The sequence below is a fragment of the Lepidochelys kempii genome, chromosome 20 (assembly GCF_965140265.1).
Source record: "Lepidochelys kempii isolate rLepKem1 chromosome 20, rLepKem1.hap2, whole genome shotgun sequence".
In the NCBI taxonomy this organism is placed as follows: Eukaryota; Metazoa; Chordata; order Testudines; family Cheloniidae; genus Lepidochelys; species Lepidochelys kempii.
In genome coordinates, this window is record NC_133275.1 from 3,277,833 (window position 1) to 3,298,000 (window position 20,168).

Sequence of the window (20,168 nt, forward strand, 5' to 3'; positions counted from 1 at the left end):
ACTGGTGCAAAAGAGGGGTAAACCACAGCTCTTCTGGTAGCGTTCTGCTCTTGGTTTGCGTTGGTGGAAACATCAAACAAACATTGGTTTGCACCGTGCAGGGTGAAGGTGAATTGGGCCCGTTGTCTTTAAAAGTCCAGATGGGAGCTACCCTGCCTAGAAATCATTGGTTTCGATCAAACTTGTCCTTTTTATACCCCAGCTCCCAGAAAATCTTTACATGCAAAATATTTGAGCTTGCAGGGTATGGCTGCACTGCTCAGGGTGTCATTGCAAGACGGATTGGTGTGTCTTGGCCCATCTACCTAGTGTGGCTACAAATAGCGGTGAAACCATGGTGGTGGGGCCATGCTTACCCCCCCCACCGCCCCGGGAACCCGGGATATGTGCTCGCGTTCCTAGCTGGTATTAGCAGGGCGGGCTAGGTAAAAGCTAGCCCACGGGTGCCTGCCTGAACTGGGATTGCAGGGTAGCTGTCCCCGTAACAGGGTCCTTCTCCCCTTGTCGCAGATGGGGAGCCGAGGGCCGCGTGGGGCAGTGGCCTGTGCAAAGCGTCACAAGACGTCAGTGGTAGATCTGGAAATTGACCCCAGGTGTCCCAGCACGCTGCCTTGACTATAAGCCCATCCTTTCCTCCTGTTACTCAAGCTAGTGGGGATGCTGCCAGGGCTGTGGGGTTGGGGTGCCTGGGGGAGTCTGGGAATGACAGCAGGAGCCTTCGCTGTTCCCATCACCTGCCCAGATGTCTGAAGTGCCCACTGACCCCAGAACTGACCTTCTTCCCCACTGACTCCTTTCTTTAGAGTTTCTGGCCAACTGCTCGGCCCTGGGATGCCAGCACCACTGTGTCCCGACGCTCGTCGGACCCGCCTGCTACTGCAACAGCTCCTTCCAGCTGGCCGAGGACAGGAAGAGCTGCAAAGGTTGGTGGTGGCTGGGGATGACACAGCCTGCGAATGCAGGGACAGGACTGCTGGGGCGCACTGTCAGCTCAGTGGGCCGCACCTTGCCTGAAGGCCACGTGTGGCCAGCCAGCCTGGGGCGGGGGTAGGGAGCCGGAGTGGCTTCCAAAGGGATTTGGACACTTAGCGCTCATTAGAAAACCACAGCTTTGAAAATCCCATCCTGAGTGTCACAGTGACGTGTCGGGGCTGTGGAATAGCCCAAGACAGACCAGCACAATGGATTAAACTGATTTCCCCCCGTCCCTGGGGCCCCCACATTGGAGCACTGAGCAGGCTTCCCCCATTATGGTGAACAGCATCCTTGGATGCATCAGCAAGAGGAGATCAGTCGAGCAGGAGGGGGCGTTCCTTTTGTGTACGGCATGAGTGAGACCTTCACTGGGGGCTGTGGCCAGGTCTGGGGTCCCCACTTCAAAAAGGGGGCTGCAAAATGGGAGAGGGTGCAGAAAGAGCTCTGAGAAGGACTTGCGCTCTGGGAAGCCGGCCTAGTCACGAGAGACGAAAGAATCTTGTTCCCTTTAGTTTACTCAGGAGAAGGCTGAGAAGCGACGTGATCACGGGCTCTGAGTCCATGCGTGGGGAGAGATTTTTGAGAGCAGAGTAAGAGCCAGTGGGTGGAAGCTGAGGCTAGAGAAATTCAGACCAGAGAGAAAGGGGCAGATTTTTAACAGCATCGCTTCGCCAGGGCTGGGGTGGATTCTCCTCTGAAGCAGGGCTGGATTTCTGTGTTAAAGTTCTGCTCTGGCTCAGCTGGAAGTTCTGGGCTGGCTGCAGGATTCGCGGGGTGAGATTCTGCGTAACCCAGGCCAGAGGGGGACAGACGAGAGGATTGCGCTGGTCCCTTCTGGCCTTCAAACCCTACGATTAGACTCCGATGGTGCGGGGTGTGTGTTCCTCCCGCATGTCCCGTTCTCTGCTGCTCCACCGTGAGCACTGGGGGGCTCTGTCCTTTCCCTGGCTCCGGGGAGCTGATGCAGTTGTGGGACCCAGCCTTGTTCTCTTGCCCTCCCCTGCAGACTTCGATGAGTGCACCATCTACGGGACCTGCAGTCAGACGTGCACGAACACGGAGGGCTCCTACACGTGCAGCTGTGTCGAGGGCTATCTCCTGCAGCCCGATAACCGATCCTGCAAAGCTAAGAATGGTAGGTGGTGTTCTGGCAGAATGGTGTGGCTTCCGGCTGCCTCCAGCTCTCGGGACCTGGGGGTGCGTGCAAAGCCACCTGGCTGCCCCGGAGTGTGCGTGGCACTCCTGCTGTGTTTGCATCTGATCTAGGTGTGCGTGTGCGTGCAAAGCCACCTAGCTGCCCCAGAGCATGCGTTTGCACGTGACCCAGGCGTGGGTGTACATGCAGAGTTACCCGGCAGCCACACCACGTGTGCGAGATGCTTGCATGTAGGCCTGGTGTATGTGCAAAGCAACCAGGCCATCTTGAGCACGCATGTTTTGCGGTTGATGTCAGGAATCGTCACTCCCATGTTACAGCTCGGTCTCCTGCCCCTGGACCTCCTGTGGGGGCTCCTCTGTCCCCTGCATTGGAAATCCAGTCCTCGTATTCCCTCTTGCATGGGTCAGGCTGTGGGTTCCCTGCTGGGGCCTGGGGCGTAGATTGAACAGGAATCCAGCTGCCTGCTTAACCCTCCCTGGCTGTTCTCCCCTTCCCTTTCCAGAGCCTGTGGACCGGCCCCCAGTGCTGCTCATCGCCAACTCCCAGAACATCCTGGCCACCTACCTGAGTGGCGGCCCTGTGCCCAACATCACCCCCACCAGCACCAAGCAGACCACCGCCATGGACTTCAACTACATCGAGGACACGGTGTGCTGGGTCCACGTGGGCGACAGCGCCTCCCAGACCATCCTAAAGTGCGCCAAGATCCCCAACCTGAAGGGCTTTGTGGAGGAGCGCTCCATCAACATCTCCCTCAGCCTGCACCGTGAGTGACCGCATTGGCGCTTTCGCCCCTCCTGCCTCGCCCCTCTCCGCTCTCCCCGCCTTCCTTCCGCAGCATCTATGCCTCTTTAAATGCACCCCTCCCCTCCCACCCCGGAAAGGGGGGATCTGGGGGGTCTGGCCTGGGGTAGTCACCGGCTCTTTGAGCAATTAGGTGCACAAGATCCTTAGGAATCCAGTGGGCCCCGGGGGTCTAACTCTCTTGGGGATCCTCAGAAAGGCCTGAATGTCTTGCGTTAAAGCCAGTCATAACCTTTTTTTCTTTTTTTTTGGGTTGAAAAATGTTTGGTTGATTTAAAACAGCTTTTTCTCAAGGGCCTGCGGCTTCCTCCTCCTCTCGCTTTGATCCCTTCCTGCCTCCTGTTTACAATTTCCATTGGGCTGCAAGCGCAGGTCAAACGCTGCGGCCCGGGATCGATCAGCTCCTTGCGCAGTGGTGGGGGGGAGGAAGGGGGTAGACCCGTGGCTGCTTGTTGTTTTTGTATTTGAGCCCCGTGCTTCTGTTGCCTAAATAGGCTCTGGCTGTAGGTAGTGATTTAAAACCAAAAAAAAAAATCCCCCAAGTTGAAGCAGCTCCGTGGGGGGAGGCTGAGTCATGGCCAGCCAGACGCAGATGGTGGGTTCAATTCTGTTTGCGTCTCCCGAGCTGTAATGAGAGCGGTTGCCGGGGGCGCCGCTGGGGGTCTCAAGCAGGGGGGAGGCTGCAGTTTAACAAAGGTACCGACCGCTGGGATCAGCTGTTCGGCGGAACGGCCGGTGCTTGTTTTATCAATAGCAAAACTGGGGTGTGACTCGGATGGGGGGCTGGTATGGAGGCCGCGGGGGCAGGGGGACAGGAGGTGGCGTTCAGGGCCTTCGGGGTGCGGAGCAGGATCAAGGGGCTTGGAGGGTGGAGATCGGGGTAGACACTGTGAGGGTGTGGGGGGTTTAACACTCAGCCAGAGGACAGAGTGTTACCGAATGTGCTGGGAGCCCTGGGGGAGGGGGCTTTGCCCCTCTCCGCTCCCCCCTTGTGGTACCCTGGTCGCAGCAACCGAGTCCAGTTCATGCCCATCGAAGGGACAGTGTCCGTGGACTTGGGATCAGCACGCTGCTGGGCGAGGAACTGCAGGAAGTTTGTCTGTCTGTCCCTGACGTGGGGAGGGGGTGAAACTCTCTATCCTCCTCCTCCTTCGAAGCCCGGGAGAGCTGCAGCAGCGAGAAGCCGGCGTGGGAGGAGGCCCTGGACTGTGACTCAGGAGGGCGGGTTGCCATTGCCATCTCTGTTCCCTGGCGTGAGTCACCTGGTGGCGTTTGGCGTTACGTGACTCGCAGAGGGATTTGGGGATCTCGCTCCTTTGAAAATACCGCGGCCCCACCGGGGCCTCTCTTCCCCATCTGCGACGTGGGCATCATCCCCTTCCTTTGTCTGGTCTGTTGAGAGTGGAAGCCTGGGCCCCGTTTCCAGCTTCGGGCTGCTCTGATGAGCCACGCCTTGCGTTATAAACGATGCTTCTACTCCCGGGGACTGATCTTCGCACCCCAGTAAAACCCCAGGGGTTTGGACCTTCTCCTCGGCCTCGTGTGGAGGGTCCTGCGAGGGCACGACAGCGTAGCGAGGAACCTGGGGGAGTGGGATAAAATGCTGAGCCCTCACTGCAAAGTGGGTGTGTGAGGAGGAGAAAGATCTTTCCATCCGCCCCTGATCTTTGGACTCTGGAGCAAAGGCAGGTGCATTCAGAAAACTCTGGTTCTAGTTGCAACACTGCATGGTGGGGGGTGTGTGTGTTAGGCTCAGGCCTCGCCCTCTGGTCTTGCAGGCGACCGTCTGAAATGAGGCAGGAGGAGACAAGTCCCTGCTCTTTTTTTGCGTGTGGGGAAGATGGTTTAGTGGGGTTTTTTGGGCACCCCTGAGGAGAAAGGGCCCAGGAGAGGAAGGATTTTTCAGTGGTTAGGCATTAGCCAGAGATCAGGATTCAATTGCTGGCTCTGCCATGACATCCCTGCGTAACCCTGGGTGGGTCACGCTCTGTGCCTCAGTTTCCCCACATGTACAAAGGGGATAACAACACTGCCCTGCCTACCAGAGGTGTGTGAGGATGAATACAGGAGAGACTGAGGTGCTCAGCTGCTATAGAAATGGATGGGGGGATCTCTACCTTACACAGCGGGTCGCCAGGCAAAGGTGGGGTCGCACTGTACAGCCAGGCCTGATGCATGTAGCTACCAACTTCCCGACACCAAATGGGCTGGGGTTTGTCTGTGACTTGCGTGTGGGGTCTGTGTACCAGGGGCTGAACTGAGACACACTCAGCTCCCACTTGGCTTGGAAAAGCTCTTTGAGTTCCAGCTGGTGATCGATTTGAACCACTGGCCTGGAGGTTGACGGGATGCTGACTTCAAGTTGCTGATTTGACACTGGATTACAGACTAGATCCCACTGAATCAGTTGCGAAATCTGAAGCTTCTCCTGAAATCCTGGATTTCTTTCTGCTTTTGTAAAAATGCACTGTCAGGGGTGTGGCTGGGAGCAAACTGATTTCATTGCGGACATGGGGTTTAGAGGAAGGCCCATGGCGAGTGCTGAATGCTCCGCAGAGCAGCCCGGTGAGCCATTCATGCTGGAGGAAGGATGGGCCAGCGGTTAGGGTTTAGGAGCCCTGGGTTTAATTCCTGGCTCTGCCATAACATTGCTGTGAGACCATGGGTAAGTCACCGAGCTGCTCCATGCCTCAGTTTCCCCATCTCTCAGATAGCACCAGCCTGCCTCATAGGGGTGTTGTCAGGATAAATGCATTAAAGACTGTGATGTGCTTAGCTACTATGGTCATGGGGCCTAAGAACCGTCTATCTTAGGGAGATGCATTTATTTTTTTCCCTTGATGCCCCTTTGGGGGATGGGATTAGCACAGGGCACAGGACTCCTGAGTTCCATTCCTGGCTTTACCATTGCCTTGCTGTGTGGGCATGCCATTTCCCCTTTCCGTGCCTCAGTTTCTCCACTTTGAATTACTGTTACCCACCATGGTGTGGTGGATTTCTTGCTTGTAATACTCCGTGTGTTTGCTAAAAGCACTAAATTGGTGTAAAACATAATCAGCCTCCCAGAGGGGGTAAGAATGATGCTGCTTTGCCTCTCCTGGGAGTATCTCCTCTTGCCAGAGGGAAGTTTTGATACACAGCCTCAATTAACTTTCTGTGATCGCCTTCTCAGCTCTCTGGGGTTGAGACCTGGGGCCTTACAATGATTTCGGCTGCTGGCTCAATCTACCCTGTTAGTCATGGTAGCAGAGACCTGCAGTTACTGAAAGGTGTCTGCAAGCAGCTTAATCACAGGTGTTCCCGGTGTGGTGTTTATCACAGTCCCAGCGTCTGGGATGGCTGAGGTAGTGTGTGATCTGATTGTGTATTATACCGGCGTGCTGTGCTCCTTTTCTTTAAAGCAGTCTCTCTTCAGGAATGAGCACTTCCCTCTTGAGTTATGCTCATTTAAAGCAGGTCGGGGCAGCGGGGGGCGGTTTGCTCTTGTTTTGCTGCTGGTAACTTGCACAGAGGAGGAAGTGAGAGCTGATGGCTGACATTTGGAGGATCGCTTTCTGGCCTCCCGAGTGCACCGACTTCTGCCAGAGCTATCTTGTTCAGAGTTGCGTTTAGCGAGAGGAACGTGCCGCGCAAGCGGACGGGAAGCTGTCAAGCCAGGAGAAAAAACAGTGTGTTTCAAGTCCACCTTTCCTCACCCGCCCTCCTACTGCAGCGCTGAAGTTGAGTGTGGGCTGTGGGTTCCACCCCCGGCACTGCCGTAGAATCCCCTTGTGAGCTTGTACAAGTCGCTTCACCTCCGCAGGCCTTCTCTTGTCTATTTGGCTTGCAAGCGCTTCATGGCAGGTGCAAATCCAGGGACTTCAGTGGAATCACATCCACTTACGCAGGACCGAATTGGCCTGTTAAAATAACCATAAACACTATACATAAGAAATTTGATGGAGGCCTTTCAGAGTAAAATCAGTCGCACTGGAGCTTCGGACTAAAGTCTGATCTCCGATTTAAATTGTGGTAACTGTTGAGGTGAGATGAGGAGGGTGTGTGTGCCGCACCTACGAATAATACACCGTTTTGGGGAGAAAACCCATGTGAGGCTTAACAATAACTTACTACTTGTCATGGATGCAAGATTCCAACCTCAAGCGTCCCGGACTCCTTAGTCTGGCTCCCAAGAAGTTCTGAGATTTAAATAAATAAATAAATTTGGGATTCTTTTTATTTGACGTCTCGTTTCTGAGCTGTGGGGTTCGCTCGTGTTTCCAAACTTTCCTCCATAACCATGAGGACGAGAAGCTTTGCTTTTTTTTTTTTTTTTTTTTAAAGTTGCGATTCTCATGCAATCGCTCGACTCCAGCAGCTGGGAATTAAAAGCGAAACAAAAAAGCCCTCCTTCAACAACGCAAGGTGCGTGATCGAATCAGGAGAGCTGGCGGCACCACCGATGGTTATTTGGCTTATGCGTTTCCTTGGCCTGTGAAACTAGACAGGTCAGTTTCACTTTCTGCTTTGCCTGCGTCAGTTTGAGTTTCCAACTCTGCCGAGAAGTCTTTCGGGTTTGTTTATAAATGCAAAGCTTAAATAGAATGTAAAGTTTTATAAATGCTCCCTTTACCTTCTGGGCCTAAGCTGTTCTGTGTTTAAGAGATCTGTCCTTACCATGATTTTATCTTACAGGAGAGTAAAGCTGATCTGTAAATCCAGTTAGTGGCTCCTTTATTTACTCGCATATGGCATTTATCTACTGACAGCAGGAGTCAGGCTTCCCCAGTGCCTGCTGCTAATGAGGTTTGCGTTAGCATCTGATGGGGGAAATCCCAGTGCTAAAGGGTTGAAAAAGACCAGCCTCCCAGCTGGCGTTGCTATGCTGGAATGATGAGTTGTCTGTCCGCTTCAGATAGGAGTTGCACATCCATGGTTTTTTTTGCTGAGAGATTAGTGTGATTGGCATGGCAGGAGATCGGGTAAGTTAGGGCTCTCAGCAGAGGTTGGCAGGAACCCATGTGCATGGATCTTTCCGTTTTCCTCTGCTGCTAACTTTTTATTCAGCCAAATGGCCTGGGTACAGATTAATTTCTGTGACGACAACTCTGCTTGCGCCCCCGAATGCAGACTGCCGGCGACAGCGCTTGGATTGGGAGTGGTCACTGGAGCTGGTTTCGCTTCTGCCCCAAATGACGCGGTGAAGATCCACACGGTGTCTTGCAGCCATTGCACACCCAGGGACTAATTTTCCTTTCACGGATCACACAAGTCTTGCCCTGTCGACACGGAGGGACAGAGAGAGAGAGATGGTGCGAAGGAGGAACGTCTAGTGCAGTAGCAGGGAATTGCAAGTTGTTGAATAGGCTGCAGGAATGGCCGGCTGAAATTTCTGTGGCTTGTGTTGGGACGGGTCCCTCCATACTTTATAATCTATTTATGATCTGTTTCCCTATGTTAAGTATCCTCACGCCTTCTCGTCAACTGTCTAAATGGGCCATCTTGATTATCACTTCAAAAGGTTTTTTTTCTCCTGCTGATAATAGCTCATCTTAATTAATTAGCCTCTTACAGTTTGTATGGCAACTTCCACCTTCTCTGTATGTGTATCTAGATCTTCTTACTCTATGTTCCATTCTATGCATCCGATGAAGTGGGCTGTAGCCCATGAAAGCTTATGCTCTAAGAAATTTGTTAGTCTCTAAGGTGCCACAAAGACTCCTGTTCTTTTTGCGGATACAGACTAACACGGCTGCTACTCTGAAACTTTATCATCTGTGACTCTTTGGGGTGTGAGCTGGGTTAGCTGCACACGGTCCAAGCCACTTCATTCTCATCCTGTCCTCTTTAAATCTTCCTTTAAAAATAAAATCCCTGATGGCACACTGCTGCGTTGGAGCATTGTAGAGGTTCCTTGCGGACTGCATGTCTGTGTTTGTACAGCTCCTGGCACAGTGGGGCTCTGGTCCATGACTGGGGCTGCTTGGTGCTGCAGCAGCACAAATAATTCATAGTGATCACGGCTGAGAGATGCTGAACCCAGTCTTCTGCCCCCTTCTAGGCCCCGTTTTTACCAGCGGCACCAGCGATATTGCGCACAGCAAGGCATGAGATCGAGTTGTTCGTTTGTCTTTTGGGTTTTGAGTTTTCCTCCCTAATCATGAGGGCTGGAAACTTACTTTTTATTTAATAATAGTAATAATAATTAATAAGAGAGAACGAGGGGGAGGGGTGAGATTCTAATGCAATAAGGAGATTCTGAGGGGTGGGGATTTTTTTTTTAAAAAAGAGCCCCACATCTACCAAATATTGTGAGAGCTGGCCGTGCTGAAGCATGGCCTGTTTCCCTGGTGGTTGAGTTCCTAATACAGAATGCCAAGGATAAAGTTAAGGGCCTGTCTTGATTAGAGACATTCGCTATCTGCATGTAGCTGTTGGGAGCACCTGGCTGTAGGTGACTTCACGGGAGGAGTCCGCAGCACAGCTGGAAACGGAAGCTACATCTCCTAAGTCCCAGGCCAGCGCTGTAACTGTGAGAACCCCTGGCTGCGTTGGGCTGCGAGAGGAGCCCGATTTGCAAGTGCTTTAGATTCTCTTTCCATGTCGCGCGAGTGAGTTTGAGCAGCGTTTTCATGCTTCTGCCGGCTGACATGCGGCTTTAAGTTGCTCTTGGAGAGGATCTCGACAAGCGAAGTCGTCGTCGTCCTTCTTTTGAACGCTCTCCTTCGGTTGCAGCATTTTCGCCCGAAGCCGGAGCCGATCTGCTTTCAGGAGGTTTCGAGCAGGTGGTCTGAAGCCAGGCTGCGTGCTTCCAGCTGCTCCCAGACATTGTGCGGCACTTGGTTAACTTCACAGCGCCCGTTCGAGGGAGCGTTCGCTCGTTGCTTCTCGTTACTCTTCCAAGATGAAGCTAGCAGCTTCCTGTGCTTCGGTGCTGGCTGGCACATCCTGGTCTAGGGGCAGCATGCTGCGTTCATCGGGCCACTTGGGTACCGTTCTCACCTCGGAGCTGCTGCATGTCCGTGGGCACGGGTTGCCTCTGTTTCCTGTCTTGTCTGTTTTGCTTGCCAGCTCTTCGGGCGGGGCTGCTTCTCCCTCTGCAGCGTGGCCGGTTCTGGCGATTGTACTGCGCAGCCGTGTGGTGTTTGGTGTTTTTTCTTAAAGCCCCGTCTCTTCCGATGATAAGCAGGCAGTGCGTGGTACCCTTCATTGGGAGTCCACGGCTGTCCCCAGGCCTGAAGATGAACATTGCCCCTTCGAAGCAAAGCCTGGATGGGAGTTCTCGTCCTCTCGGTGATGGTGACTCGGTTCGATCAAGTGGGACAGCGTCCCAGCCCCCCACCGCGCTCTGCGCTCAGACACACCAGTGCCGTTATAAAGTCTCCCTCGTGGGGGAACAGGGGCCTGTCCAGCCCTTCAGGTCAGGCTCCTCACACTGCACCGATTCCCCTTTGATTTCTGTGTTGCTGGGCACATTGCAGCCTCTCCCTGTCCCGGACGACTTGGACGGAGCTGGCCGGGGCTCTGTTGTCTGTGACTTGGTCTAGGTTCTGCCCAACCCCCGGTCCCCAGGGCAGCTTGCGTCCCAACCGCCACGTTCTGTTTTAAGCTGCGGCTCTGGATTGAGAAAGGGAAAGGTCTCGCTGGGCAAAGCAGGGCGGGGAGTCAGAGACCTGGCCTGCTACAGCGCAGAATAAGAGAGCCTTATTTTTCCTTGGGTACTTGGATTCCAAGGAGGGGAACTCCCCCCCCCCCCTTTCCTTTTCCTTTTTGTCTCCCTTTTTTTCTTGTTTCTCATGTGTGTTTGAAAGTTCCTGCTCTGTTTCTAATCAGCCAAATCCCTGGCAGGAGCTGAATGTCTGCTCGCATTCAAGGACAAAAGGCGAAGGAGGGAGGAGTCGTTTTTCGGCAGCTTGGAACGGTTTGCCTCCCTTGAACAGTCGGCCCAGTGTGTGGTTGCTGCTTTCCCTCGCTCGGGGCTGGCCGCTAAAATGGAGCGGGCTGTGATTAAGCTCCCCTGCTCAGCAGTGGCTGCCCCTTTCGGCCCCTTGGCTTTGGAACGTCTCCTCCGTGGGCCGCTGGCTAAACGAACGAGCCCATTGGATGAGCACGCGTGGGTGACGCGTTTGCAGCATCCGGGCCTCGGCCTGGAAAGTGGGATTTTCAGCAGAGGTTGGTGTTGGTCTAACTTGGTTCCCGATGTGCGGGAGAAAGGAAGGGGGCCCAGTAGCTACAGTGCTTGCATGGGTTTGGGAGACTTCTACTACTGGTTTCCTTTGGGCCAGTCACTTCGTCTCTCTGTGCCTTACCCCCATTTTCCAGATGGGAAAGTAACAGCCCTGGTCTGCCTGACGGGGCTGTGTGAGAACAAACACATGGTGAGGAGCTCAGATGGACGGAGGCCAGCGAAGTACCGTGAAACTCTGGTGGCAACGTTTATGTAACTCAACCTCAGACCCTCTCTTTGGGGTTGGGCTGCTCAAGGGAACCTATGGGAGTTGCGGGCCCGGATTCCATTGAAACGGTGCATTTGGGGAGGAGGTTGTGGTAAGTGACATGGGGGCTGGTGAGGTTTGGGCAACGGCACGGAGAGGAAGGGGGATGGGTTACAAAGACCAATAGGGTGAGATTCTGGCCCCTGGGTGGGAATGAGGGGACGCCGAAAGGGGAGAAAGATGCTTGGGTACCTTAGGGGAGCAGAGCTCGGTCGACACAGAGCGCTTTTGAAAATCTCACCCCGAGGCTGAGCAGCCTAGAGGGTTTAGGTGTCAACTCCCATCAAAACCCAGTTAGATTTGGGTGCCTAACTCCCTTGGGCACCTCTTAAAAATCCCAGTGTACATGTTGGTTTAAAGCCCTTTTTTGGCTACATGATCCTATGGGAAAATAAGCAAAGTGGCCTTACACGAGTGTGAAAGCTTTTGCACTATTGCCAGGACTGGCTGTTGGCACTGGCTGGAGTGAGGTGTAGGGGAGGAAGGCAGCCCCTGCCAATGCATCCTAAACCTGACCTGCAGCCTTCCCCCACCCCATGAACTCAGCCCTGGGCCGCCCACTTAAGCTGATCCATCCCTGCCCCTGCTATTCCAGCCCCTGGCTGCTTTTTGTGCTGGCGTATTGGGAGCAAAGCTTATTGAGCAGCTGAATGAGTCTTGCCAGACTCATTTCACCAGTGAGCAGAGCAGGATTGAAATTCCTGTTTCCTGGACACTGGTGCGAGAGCTTTGCCGTGTTAGCAGATCCCCAGAGCTCTCAGTGCGGGTGCATTGTCTGCCCTGGTTTTGGGGGAGGCAGTGTCCGGATCATTAAAACGGGGCTGCTCCTGGTAGCTGATCTCTAAACCGTGGGAGCTCTTCCAGTTGCAGGCAGGTTTGATCCTGGCGAGCGGGTGTTCCTGGGACAATGCTCTCATTTATTCCCAGTGGAGTTTTCAAAGAATTTCAGAGCCAGAAAACCAAAAAAACCCACAAAACTGCTTTCAGGTTTGTAGGCTGCTGAATTCTCCCAGCTTAGGAGCAGGCCGGCTTTGGAGACTTGGAATGATTAATGCCCTCTCTGTGCCACCCAGCGTCCCATTCAAACCCCGGCCTCTAAACTCCTCAGGTATGAGCTGTGCTGCTGGCAAAAGCTGCTGGATGGAGAGGTGTGGACTGGGCTAATTAATGTGGGTGGCATCCAGAGACCTTGTTTAAACGCAGGAGCTGCGTGGCTTTCGCTACCCCAGGCCGGCCGAGGCAGTCCAGCCCCCCAGCATGGAGACAGGGTACCAGTATCAAGTGCTCCTGCTGGTCATTGCGGATTCCTCCATGGGAAGGGGAATAGCTTTTGGGGTTCTCTGTGCCGCACCTTATGCAGAAGAGCAGCCCAGACCTAAAACCGCTGCCCTGTCCTCCCTTAAAGCACATTTCTGCTGGGATGCCTTCCATAAGCCTTTGGCTGTGGTTAGACAGCGGGGGCTGTCACAGCTGCTGTCACGCTGGTCATGGCCCCCGCGCTGTTACCTGGTGCTTTCCCAGCCATCTCTTACGGCCACCTGTTCTCTCGCAACTTACCCAGAGAGGATAAACTCTTTGGGGTCGGGACCAGCTTTTTGCTCCATGTCTGTACCGCACCTAGCGCAGCAAGGCCCTGATTTCTTATTGGGTGAGAAGCATGACCTCTAGCGGGTAGGACATGGACGTAGGATTTGAGAAACCTGGGTTCAGCCGAGCTCAGCCCTTCGGTTACCTTAATCTACCCTGGGCCCCAATTCTCCAGCTCTAAAACGGGGAGGCTAGAACTTCCCACAGTGGGGTGTGAGGATAAAATCCATCCATGACTATGAAGGGCTCTGAGAGGAGGGTCAAAGAAGCACCTGTGCAGGCAGGTGCTTCGCAATATGAACCATAAGTAATTGTCTGAGACACAGCTGTGTTAAATGGGGCCAGCTCAGCTAAGCATTTCTGGCAGGGCCAACCCTGGCGATCTTCTCGCAAGCTCCTGGAGGCGGGTAGGTGGGTGAGAATCTGCATGTTCACTTTCCAAAAAAGGAAGTTTCTAGCCCTGGTGGCTGTGCAGAAAGAGTTGAAAACATGACCCCCCAAAAGCTCTTGACACCAGAAGGCAACTGAAGAGAACCCAGGATGGTGTTTTTTAAATAAATTTTATGGTTTTTTGTGCCAGTCTCGTGATTATTTTGCGGCTTGACTCATGACTGTCGAACGCTTGGGACCAGCCATGCGGTGATTCTGGGATGTGCCAAAATCCCGTTGGAGCTGGATGCGTTTAACACCATGGAAGGAACTGATCTAGATACGGTCACTGCATGGCTCTGGGCTTTATTTTTTTGCTTTTCAGAAGATTGATTTAAAAGGAGCTTCAAAAGAATTTCCCCCGACCCGGAAAAGCACTTGGGAAGAGTCCGCAAAACTGCCACCACGGTAACAGAAATGGGGGTGGGGGGCGCAGCTTGTGCTCTGTTTTCATCGAGACTGCGCGTTGGTGGGGCCGTGGGCTGGGTCCCAAGCTGCGTCCGCTGGAACGTTGGCCTTTCGGTGGGACAGCTCCAAGAGAGGTCTCCTTTTTTTAAAATTTCGTTTTGCAATGAAAACAAACAAACAAAAACCCCCAAACCCCAGGAAGGGGGTGAAACATCCTCCAGAAACTGCTGGCATCTGGCCACTATTAACAGACTTTCCTGGGGCATCATCTACCTGAACAAGCCAGTCTAGGAGACTCCAGTTCACCCCATGACAAACAGCAATCTGTTCTGGTGCCAATCAACAGAAATGCTCTAGGGTTCGAGACAAATTGATTTCAGGGGGACGTGGGGCTCTGTAGAAATCCAAGTGCATCTCTCTCCCCCTTTGGCATGGAAAGCTCTCTTTCTTTCTGGCTGCCTTGTATGCCCCCCGCCAAGAAAGAGACACTGACGTGAACATACTTGGCAAGAGAACAGAGTGATTGGTAACTTTATTTGATGACTCTTCTCTTTCTTTAACTATTTAAGAGCTGTTCGCGTACCAGAAACTCAGGATTAATAAGACTCGGACTTTTCAGCTTGGAAAAGAGACAACTAAGGTGGGGATACGATAGAGATGTATAAAATCAAGACTGGTGTGGAGAAAGTAAACAAGGAAGTGTTATTTACTCCTTCTCATAACACAAGAACTAGGGGGTCACCAAATGAAATTAACAGGCAGCAGGTTTGAAACAAACACAAGGAAGTATTTCTTCACACAGTGCACAGTCAACCTGTGGAACTCCTTGCCAGAGGATGGTGTGAAGGCCAAGACTATAACAGGGTTCAAAAAAGAACTAGAGAAGTTTATGGAGGATAGGTCCATCCATTGATTTTTTTTCCAGGCTATTTGCCAGGATGGACAGGGATAGTGTCCCTAGCCTCTGTTTGCCAGCAGCTTGGGAATGAGCAACGGGATAGATCACTTAATGATTCCCTGTTCTGTTCATTCCCTCTGGGGCACCTGGCATTGGCTGCTGTCGGAAGACCAGATTCTGGGTGAGATGGACCTTTGGTCTGATCCAGGATGGGGTTTTTAGGAGCAGGGAAAATACCTCTCAGCCCCGGCACACGGGTTGGGACAGCAGACTCAGCCTGCAGAGAGGGAGAGGATTGTCTCGTGGTTTAGGCAGCTGCATGCTATTCTGGAGAACTGGATTCTGTCTCTGCTACTGCCTAGCACAGGGTGGGTCCTGGGCCGTGACTGGAACGCTTAGGGGCTGCCCTAATACACCGTATCATTAAGGTTTCACGTGGCTTTGCAACTGTCCGATTCTTTTGACGCAGTTGTTTTTGGGATGTAATTAGGAGATTGCATCGAGGGGACAGCGCTGAGGGAGGTGGGTTGCATGCGTCCAAGTGCATCTCTCCCGTCTGGGATTCGGTGCTGTGAAATGGCTGGGATCAGCTTCCCGGTGCCCGTCCCAGAAGCGGCCCCCCCCGGTGACCAGCTCATTAGGAGTGCTGGAGGTGAAGCGTGTTTTTTTCCGCACTGTCAGACGAGGCCACAGTCAGAGGCTGGAGCAGCTGGAGGCTCTTGTCTGGCTCCAACGACTTGGCATCGGTCCAGTAAGAGACGTAGCCGTCGGGGCTGCGTGTGCTGCATCTTGGGCTCGCGAAGGAGTGCGCTGGTGCTGAGAGGTTTCCTAGGGGCAGTGTGCTCTGGAGGGGGCAGCTAAGCTGGGGTTGGGGATGGGCATCTCTCTCCTTTCCTCTCGTGGGGAACCTTCTTAGGAGTGGTGGAAGGACTTGCCTGGGGTGCAGGGCTGGGAACAGAGCCCAGGGCTTTCCTTGCTACTCCCGAAGCGCTGCGAACCCTGTGTGTGACAAACCTTCCCGGGCTGATGCAGGGGTGTTAAAAGGGCCCCGTGGACCCTTGACTGGCTCCCGGTCGTTGCTTGGCGTGAGATCACTCCTGAGCTCGCCCACAGTCACGTAGCCAGCCGGCGGCGAGGGAACATGGAACAGCTATCTCCTGGAGCATGGGCGGGCTGTGGTTAGGGAGCGAGCGGATGCCGTACCTGGGGCAGGACATCTTTCCATGCAGGAGAGATTTTTCTATTAAGGCAAAGCCCTTTGCAGGGCTTATCTGAATTTCCTCTGCGAGCTAATGTCTGAATTCCCCATGCTGCAGCTTCCTGAGCACTGAGCTGGGGGAGCGGCTGCCACCTGGTCCTTCAAGGCTTAAAGTGGCAGGGAAAGGAGATTTTTGTTGCCTTTTTTCCATTCCTAGGACCTAGGGTTCAACTGCCGACGGACCAGCTACTCCGGGCTCTGCAGCCTGGCAGGGCGCCAGCTGTCAAGTCCTGGTTAAATGGGCTGTATTAAGATTGTATCTTGCAAAAAAAAAAAAAAAAAAAAAAGGCAGCAAAGCCTCCGGTTACATCAGAGCGTTGGCTTCACGAGGGGGCAGCGGGCTTGTTAGACAGCTGTCAGAAACCCACACATGAGAGCCGCTGAAGGCTCCGGCCTCTGCGTTCCCATCCCGGCCTCCACAGCGACTTGCAGCCTGGGCATGGGCGCGTAATTCCTTTTCGCGGTGATTATTCACCCTGGTGAAAGACGTCCGATTGGCAGCCAGGGGAAGGGGGAGGGCTGGGCCGGTCTTTCTCCACCTAGCACAGGTGCCTTCCAGAATGGCTGGTGGCGATTTCCCACGCAGGTCCGAGGGGTGGTGCCGTGTGGGGCGAGCTGCATTGCCAGGTGACTGAAATAAACAAGCGAAGCTAATTATCTTGGTAAATAGATTCCTCTCCTTGCTGGGGCCGCGTGCTCTGCATGTTGTATTTAAAATGGGAGTAATACGTTTGTTTAGCCATCTTTTATCCCTATCCCCCTCCCTCTGTCTGTCTGTCCATCCCCATCTCTCTGTCCAGCTGTCCTTTGTCTTTCTCACTGAGCCGGCGAAGACACATTAAAGACAGAATTTAACCCGACTTCCACCTGCAAACCAGAACCGGGCATAGCCCCGCTGTGGTCTCCCGGGCGCTCTCTCCCCACGACCCTCATCCTGGTTTTCCCCTCGTAAGAAGACAGTCGGTACAAGCCACCCTGGCAATCCCGACCCCCCTGCTCTCTCTCTCTCTGCAGCCAGGTGCCTGATTCTGTGGAATAGCCTCGCTGGGGGGTAAAACATGGTCCCCTTGGCGCCTCCTCGCCCTGGCTTTCCTGCTGCAGCCCATCTTGGGCCAGGAGGCATCGGCTACAATAGGAGGAGGTGGCCCGGGGTCTGGAGGCGGCGGGCATGGATTACGGTGCTCAGTGGGGCTCTTCTGAGGGCCCAAAAATCTACAGCAGACACGAGAACCCAGGTTGGCGGGGATGGCACCGTACAGTCGTCCAGCTTTCTGTGCCTGGGCCCAGAAGCCGGGTCCCTGGAGTCCCAGCCCACGAGACCAGTGACTCTCAACTTTTCTGATACCAGGGACAGGCTTGCTGCCTTCCTACACTGTGACGGGGTGATCTGAGGGACTGGCGCCGGTCCATGGCCCGGTCGTTGAGTATCTGCACTAGCCCGCAGCGTCTGGGGCTATACACGTGGGATCTGTGCTGTAAATGAGCACATCAAGATCACTCAGAAGCGGTTTTCCTCAGGCTGTCTGCGAAGAATTGATCGATCGTGGAGGGTGCGTCTGGGACGTCTCTCTGTGTAGGGCCCCATTCTTAATTTCGTCATTGCACCGTCCCGCTGGCAGATAAACAAGGCTTGGATGTGCTCCTGTCTCCCGGGGCGGGCAATGCCCCTGTCCAGTTTTCTCGCAGCAAGGTGGGGGGAGCAGTCCCCGAGCAGGCTGGGGAAAGAGCCCTGATTGTTAACTCCACAAGAATCATTAAACTGTGCGCGTGGCTCATAAGTTAGGGCCAAATGGGACCACGGAGCCAGATTTCCACCCAGTGTTCCCTGCATAGAGCCGGATGAGTCTCAAGGAAATCTTTTGGAGGAAAATCTCCACTGGAGGTGTAAAGCCTCCATGCAATGGAGAACCCAGCTCCCCTTGGTCCAGCCACCCCAGTGCTCCGTTACCTTGACTCTTAACCATTTGTACCTTTAGCGCCAGGGTGGAATTTTTCTGGCTTCAATTTCCAGTCAGCGGATCTTACTGTGACTTCGTCTGCTAATGTAAAGAGCACCCGGAATCTTTTCCCTGTGACTTTTCTCGGCAGCGATAAAGATTTTTAGAAAGGCTCCCACGCCAGGTCCATCAGAGCCCTGTGTTCAGCAGCTGTAAATGGCAGGCCTGTGGCTCAGCACCCAAAATTGGGGCCAGGTTTTCAAATAGCTGTTGGAGTAGCCAGATGGTTCCAAAGCGATCAGCCCTCAGCAGCCGTCCATTGAGAACTGCTGGGTGCTGAGGACTTCGGGGGACTCGGCACTTCGTTTGGAGGCCTGCGACTGTAAGCTCGTTGGGGGCAGAGATTTGTAAGTTTGTTCAGCTCCCAGCACAGTTGGGTCCCTAGCCGCTACCGAATTGCCGCTGAGAAGTGGCAGCCGAGCTCATTTGGAAATCTGGGTCCCAACGCTCAATTTGTCCCTGTGGTTTGCATGCCACCACCTTCCCCCCCAAATCCTGCCCCCAGCATGGCCTCTTGGGAAGCAGCCTTCCCAGGCCAGACAGGCTGTGACTCTTCCGTCTCTTAAGGGGCCGCTACAGAAAAGTGGGATGGGATGGGGATCGCCGATGCTAGCTTTAGGTATACCCCATCAGTTGTGGCAGCTAGAGAAAGGCAGATGTAGTCCTGCCTCTGCATGGGGGGCTGGGCTTGCTGACCTCCTGAGGTCCCTGATGGGCAGGACGCCTGAAGTTTGTCTCCTGCATGTCCTGTTAACATACTATTTAATTAAGGAAAATTGTCCCCTGGGGGCAATGTTTATCCATCAAGTATTTTGCTGCTACAGAGCGTGTCTTGTTCTCAGTGGGGAGGGTGTAAGGAGGAGGGGGGAGAGAAATTCCTTCAGATTATGGTATTATGTACATGTATCCAAGGGATCATTCCTTTAATAATAATAATAAAAAAAAAAAAAAGGAAACCAGTGATATTTGAGAGCGCCTGGGGACTGCATTCCTGAGACGCTTTAGTTCCCCTTTTGGGGGCGTTTTTGAACCAAAACATTTGCACTCAAGTCTGTTTTCCAAGTTTTTATTCCCTAGAAACCACTTTCCAATTGACTTTTTTTTTTTTTTTTAAATGACTGCGTTCGACCCTGCAGCGTGTGGCTCAGTTACAGAGCAGCACTGGATGTACCATTCCATCCCTTCCCCCAGCCCTGTTCGTTTCTGATCGGGCTTGGGTGGTTTTTGGTGGCTGCGGAAGACTTGAATAACATGGGCGGGTTTTAAAAAAATAAACCCATGCAGGGTTGTCGACTCCAGCTGCTTGGTGTTGGTGCTCTTGGTTAGAGTTTGGTACTTTTCTCCTCCTCGTGGCTGGTCCCTTCCAGGCAGCTGCCTTCATCGATCGATGGTAACAATTCCGAGTGAAATTTTGGACCCTCTTGACATCCAAACTCCCATTGATTTCAGTGGAGCCAGGATTTCACCCAGATGCTAGGGCTTCACCCTGCCACAGTGTGCTGGAGCGGGTCAGGAGTCTTTTCCTCCCCAGAACATTTGTGACTTTTTGTTGAAAAAACAAATGTCTGCCAAAACCTGAGAGATTCGTATAGGTGAAAACTCCCATTTCCATCAAACTTCTCACCCCCCCCCCTTTTTTTTTTTTTGAAGCAAAGACAAAAGCTCAGCCTTCATGTGTGAGAAATCCCCTTGAAATCAGTTCAGAACGGTAAAGGCACTCTTATCTGTAAGGGCTGGTGTGCACACAAGGTGAAACTAAACCAGGAACCGTTAGATCATCTCATCTGACCTCCTGTATAATACAGGCTAGAGGATTCCTCCCCCCAGGCCCTCCTGTGTTTAGCCAGGTGACTCCAGTCCAACCTGCATGTGAACCAGTTTAGCTCAATCTGGTAATTTACCGAATGAAGCCAAACCAGTGTCGGTGCAGTGAAAACTGTTTCAGCATTGGGGACATGAGCCAGTGTAATGAAATCAGTGCGACATTTTCTATTAGAGAGAAACCTGGAGTGTAGATAAGGACTTGAGGTTGATTGTCTGCTGTAGAAGATGGCTAAAATATAATGACACAATTCTGATTTAAAAAACCAACAACAATAGCATCTGCTCACTCTCAGCAGCGGATCTGGTCTCTGCACCTCAGCTCCATCCCAGCTGCCAGGCCTCCGTAGGCATTAAT

The 20,168-nt window shown here is 53.2% G+C and overlaps 1 protein-coding gene across 2 annotated transcripts in view; it reads left to right on the forward strand.

Annotated features, from left to right (window-relative positions):
- Nucleotides 1-20,168, forward strand: part of LRP1 (LDL receptor related protein 1) — a 182,825-nt gene that overhangs the window by 63,758 nt on the left and 98,899 nt on the right. For both annotated transcript variants that reach the window (XM_073318798.1, XM_073318799.1), the window contains exons 4-6: nt 804-923; nt 1,982-2,110; nt 2,637-2,900. In XM_073318798.1, the coding sequence (XP_073174899.1) occupies nt 804-923; nt 1,982-2,110; nt 2,637-2,900 (513 nt within the window). The remainder of the gene's footprint in view (nt 1-803; nt 924-1,981; nt 2,111-2,636; nt 2,901-20,168) is intronic.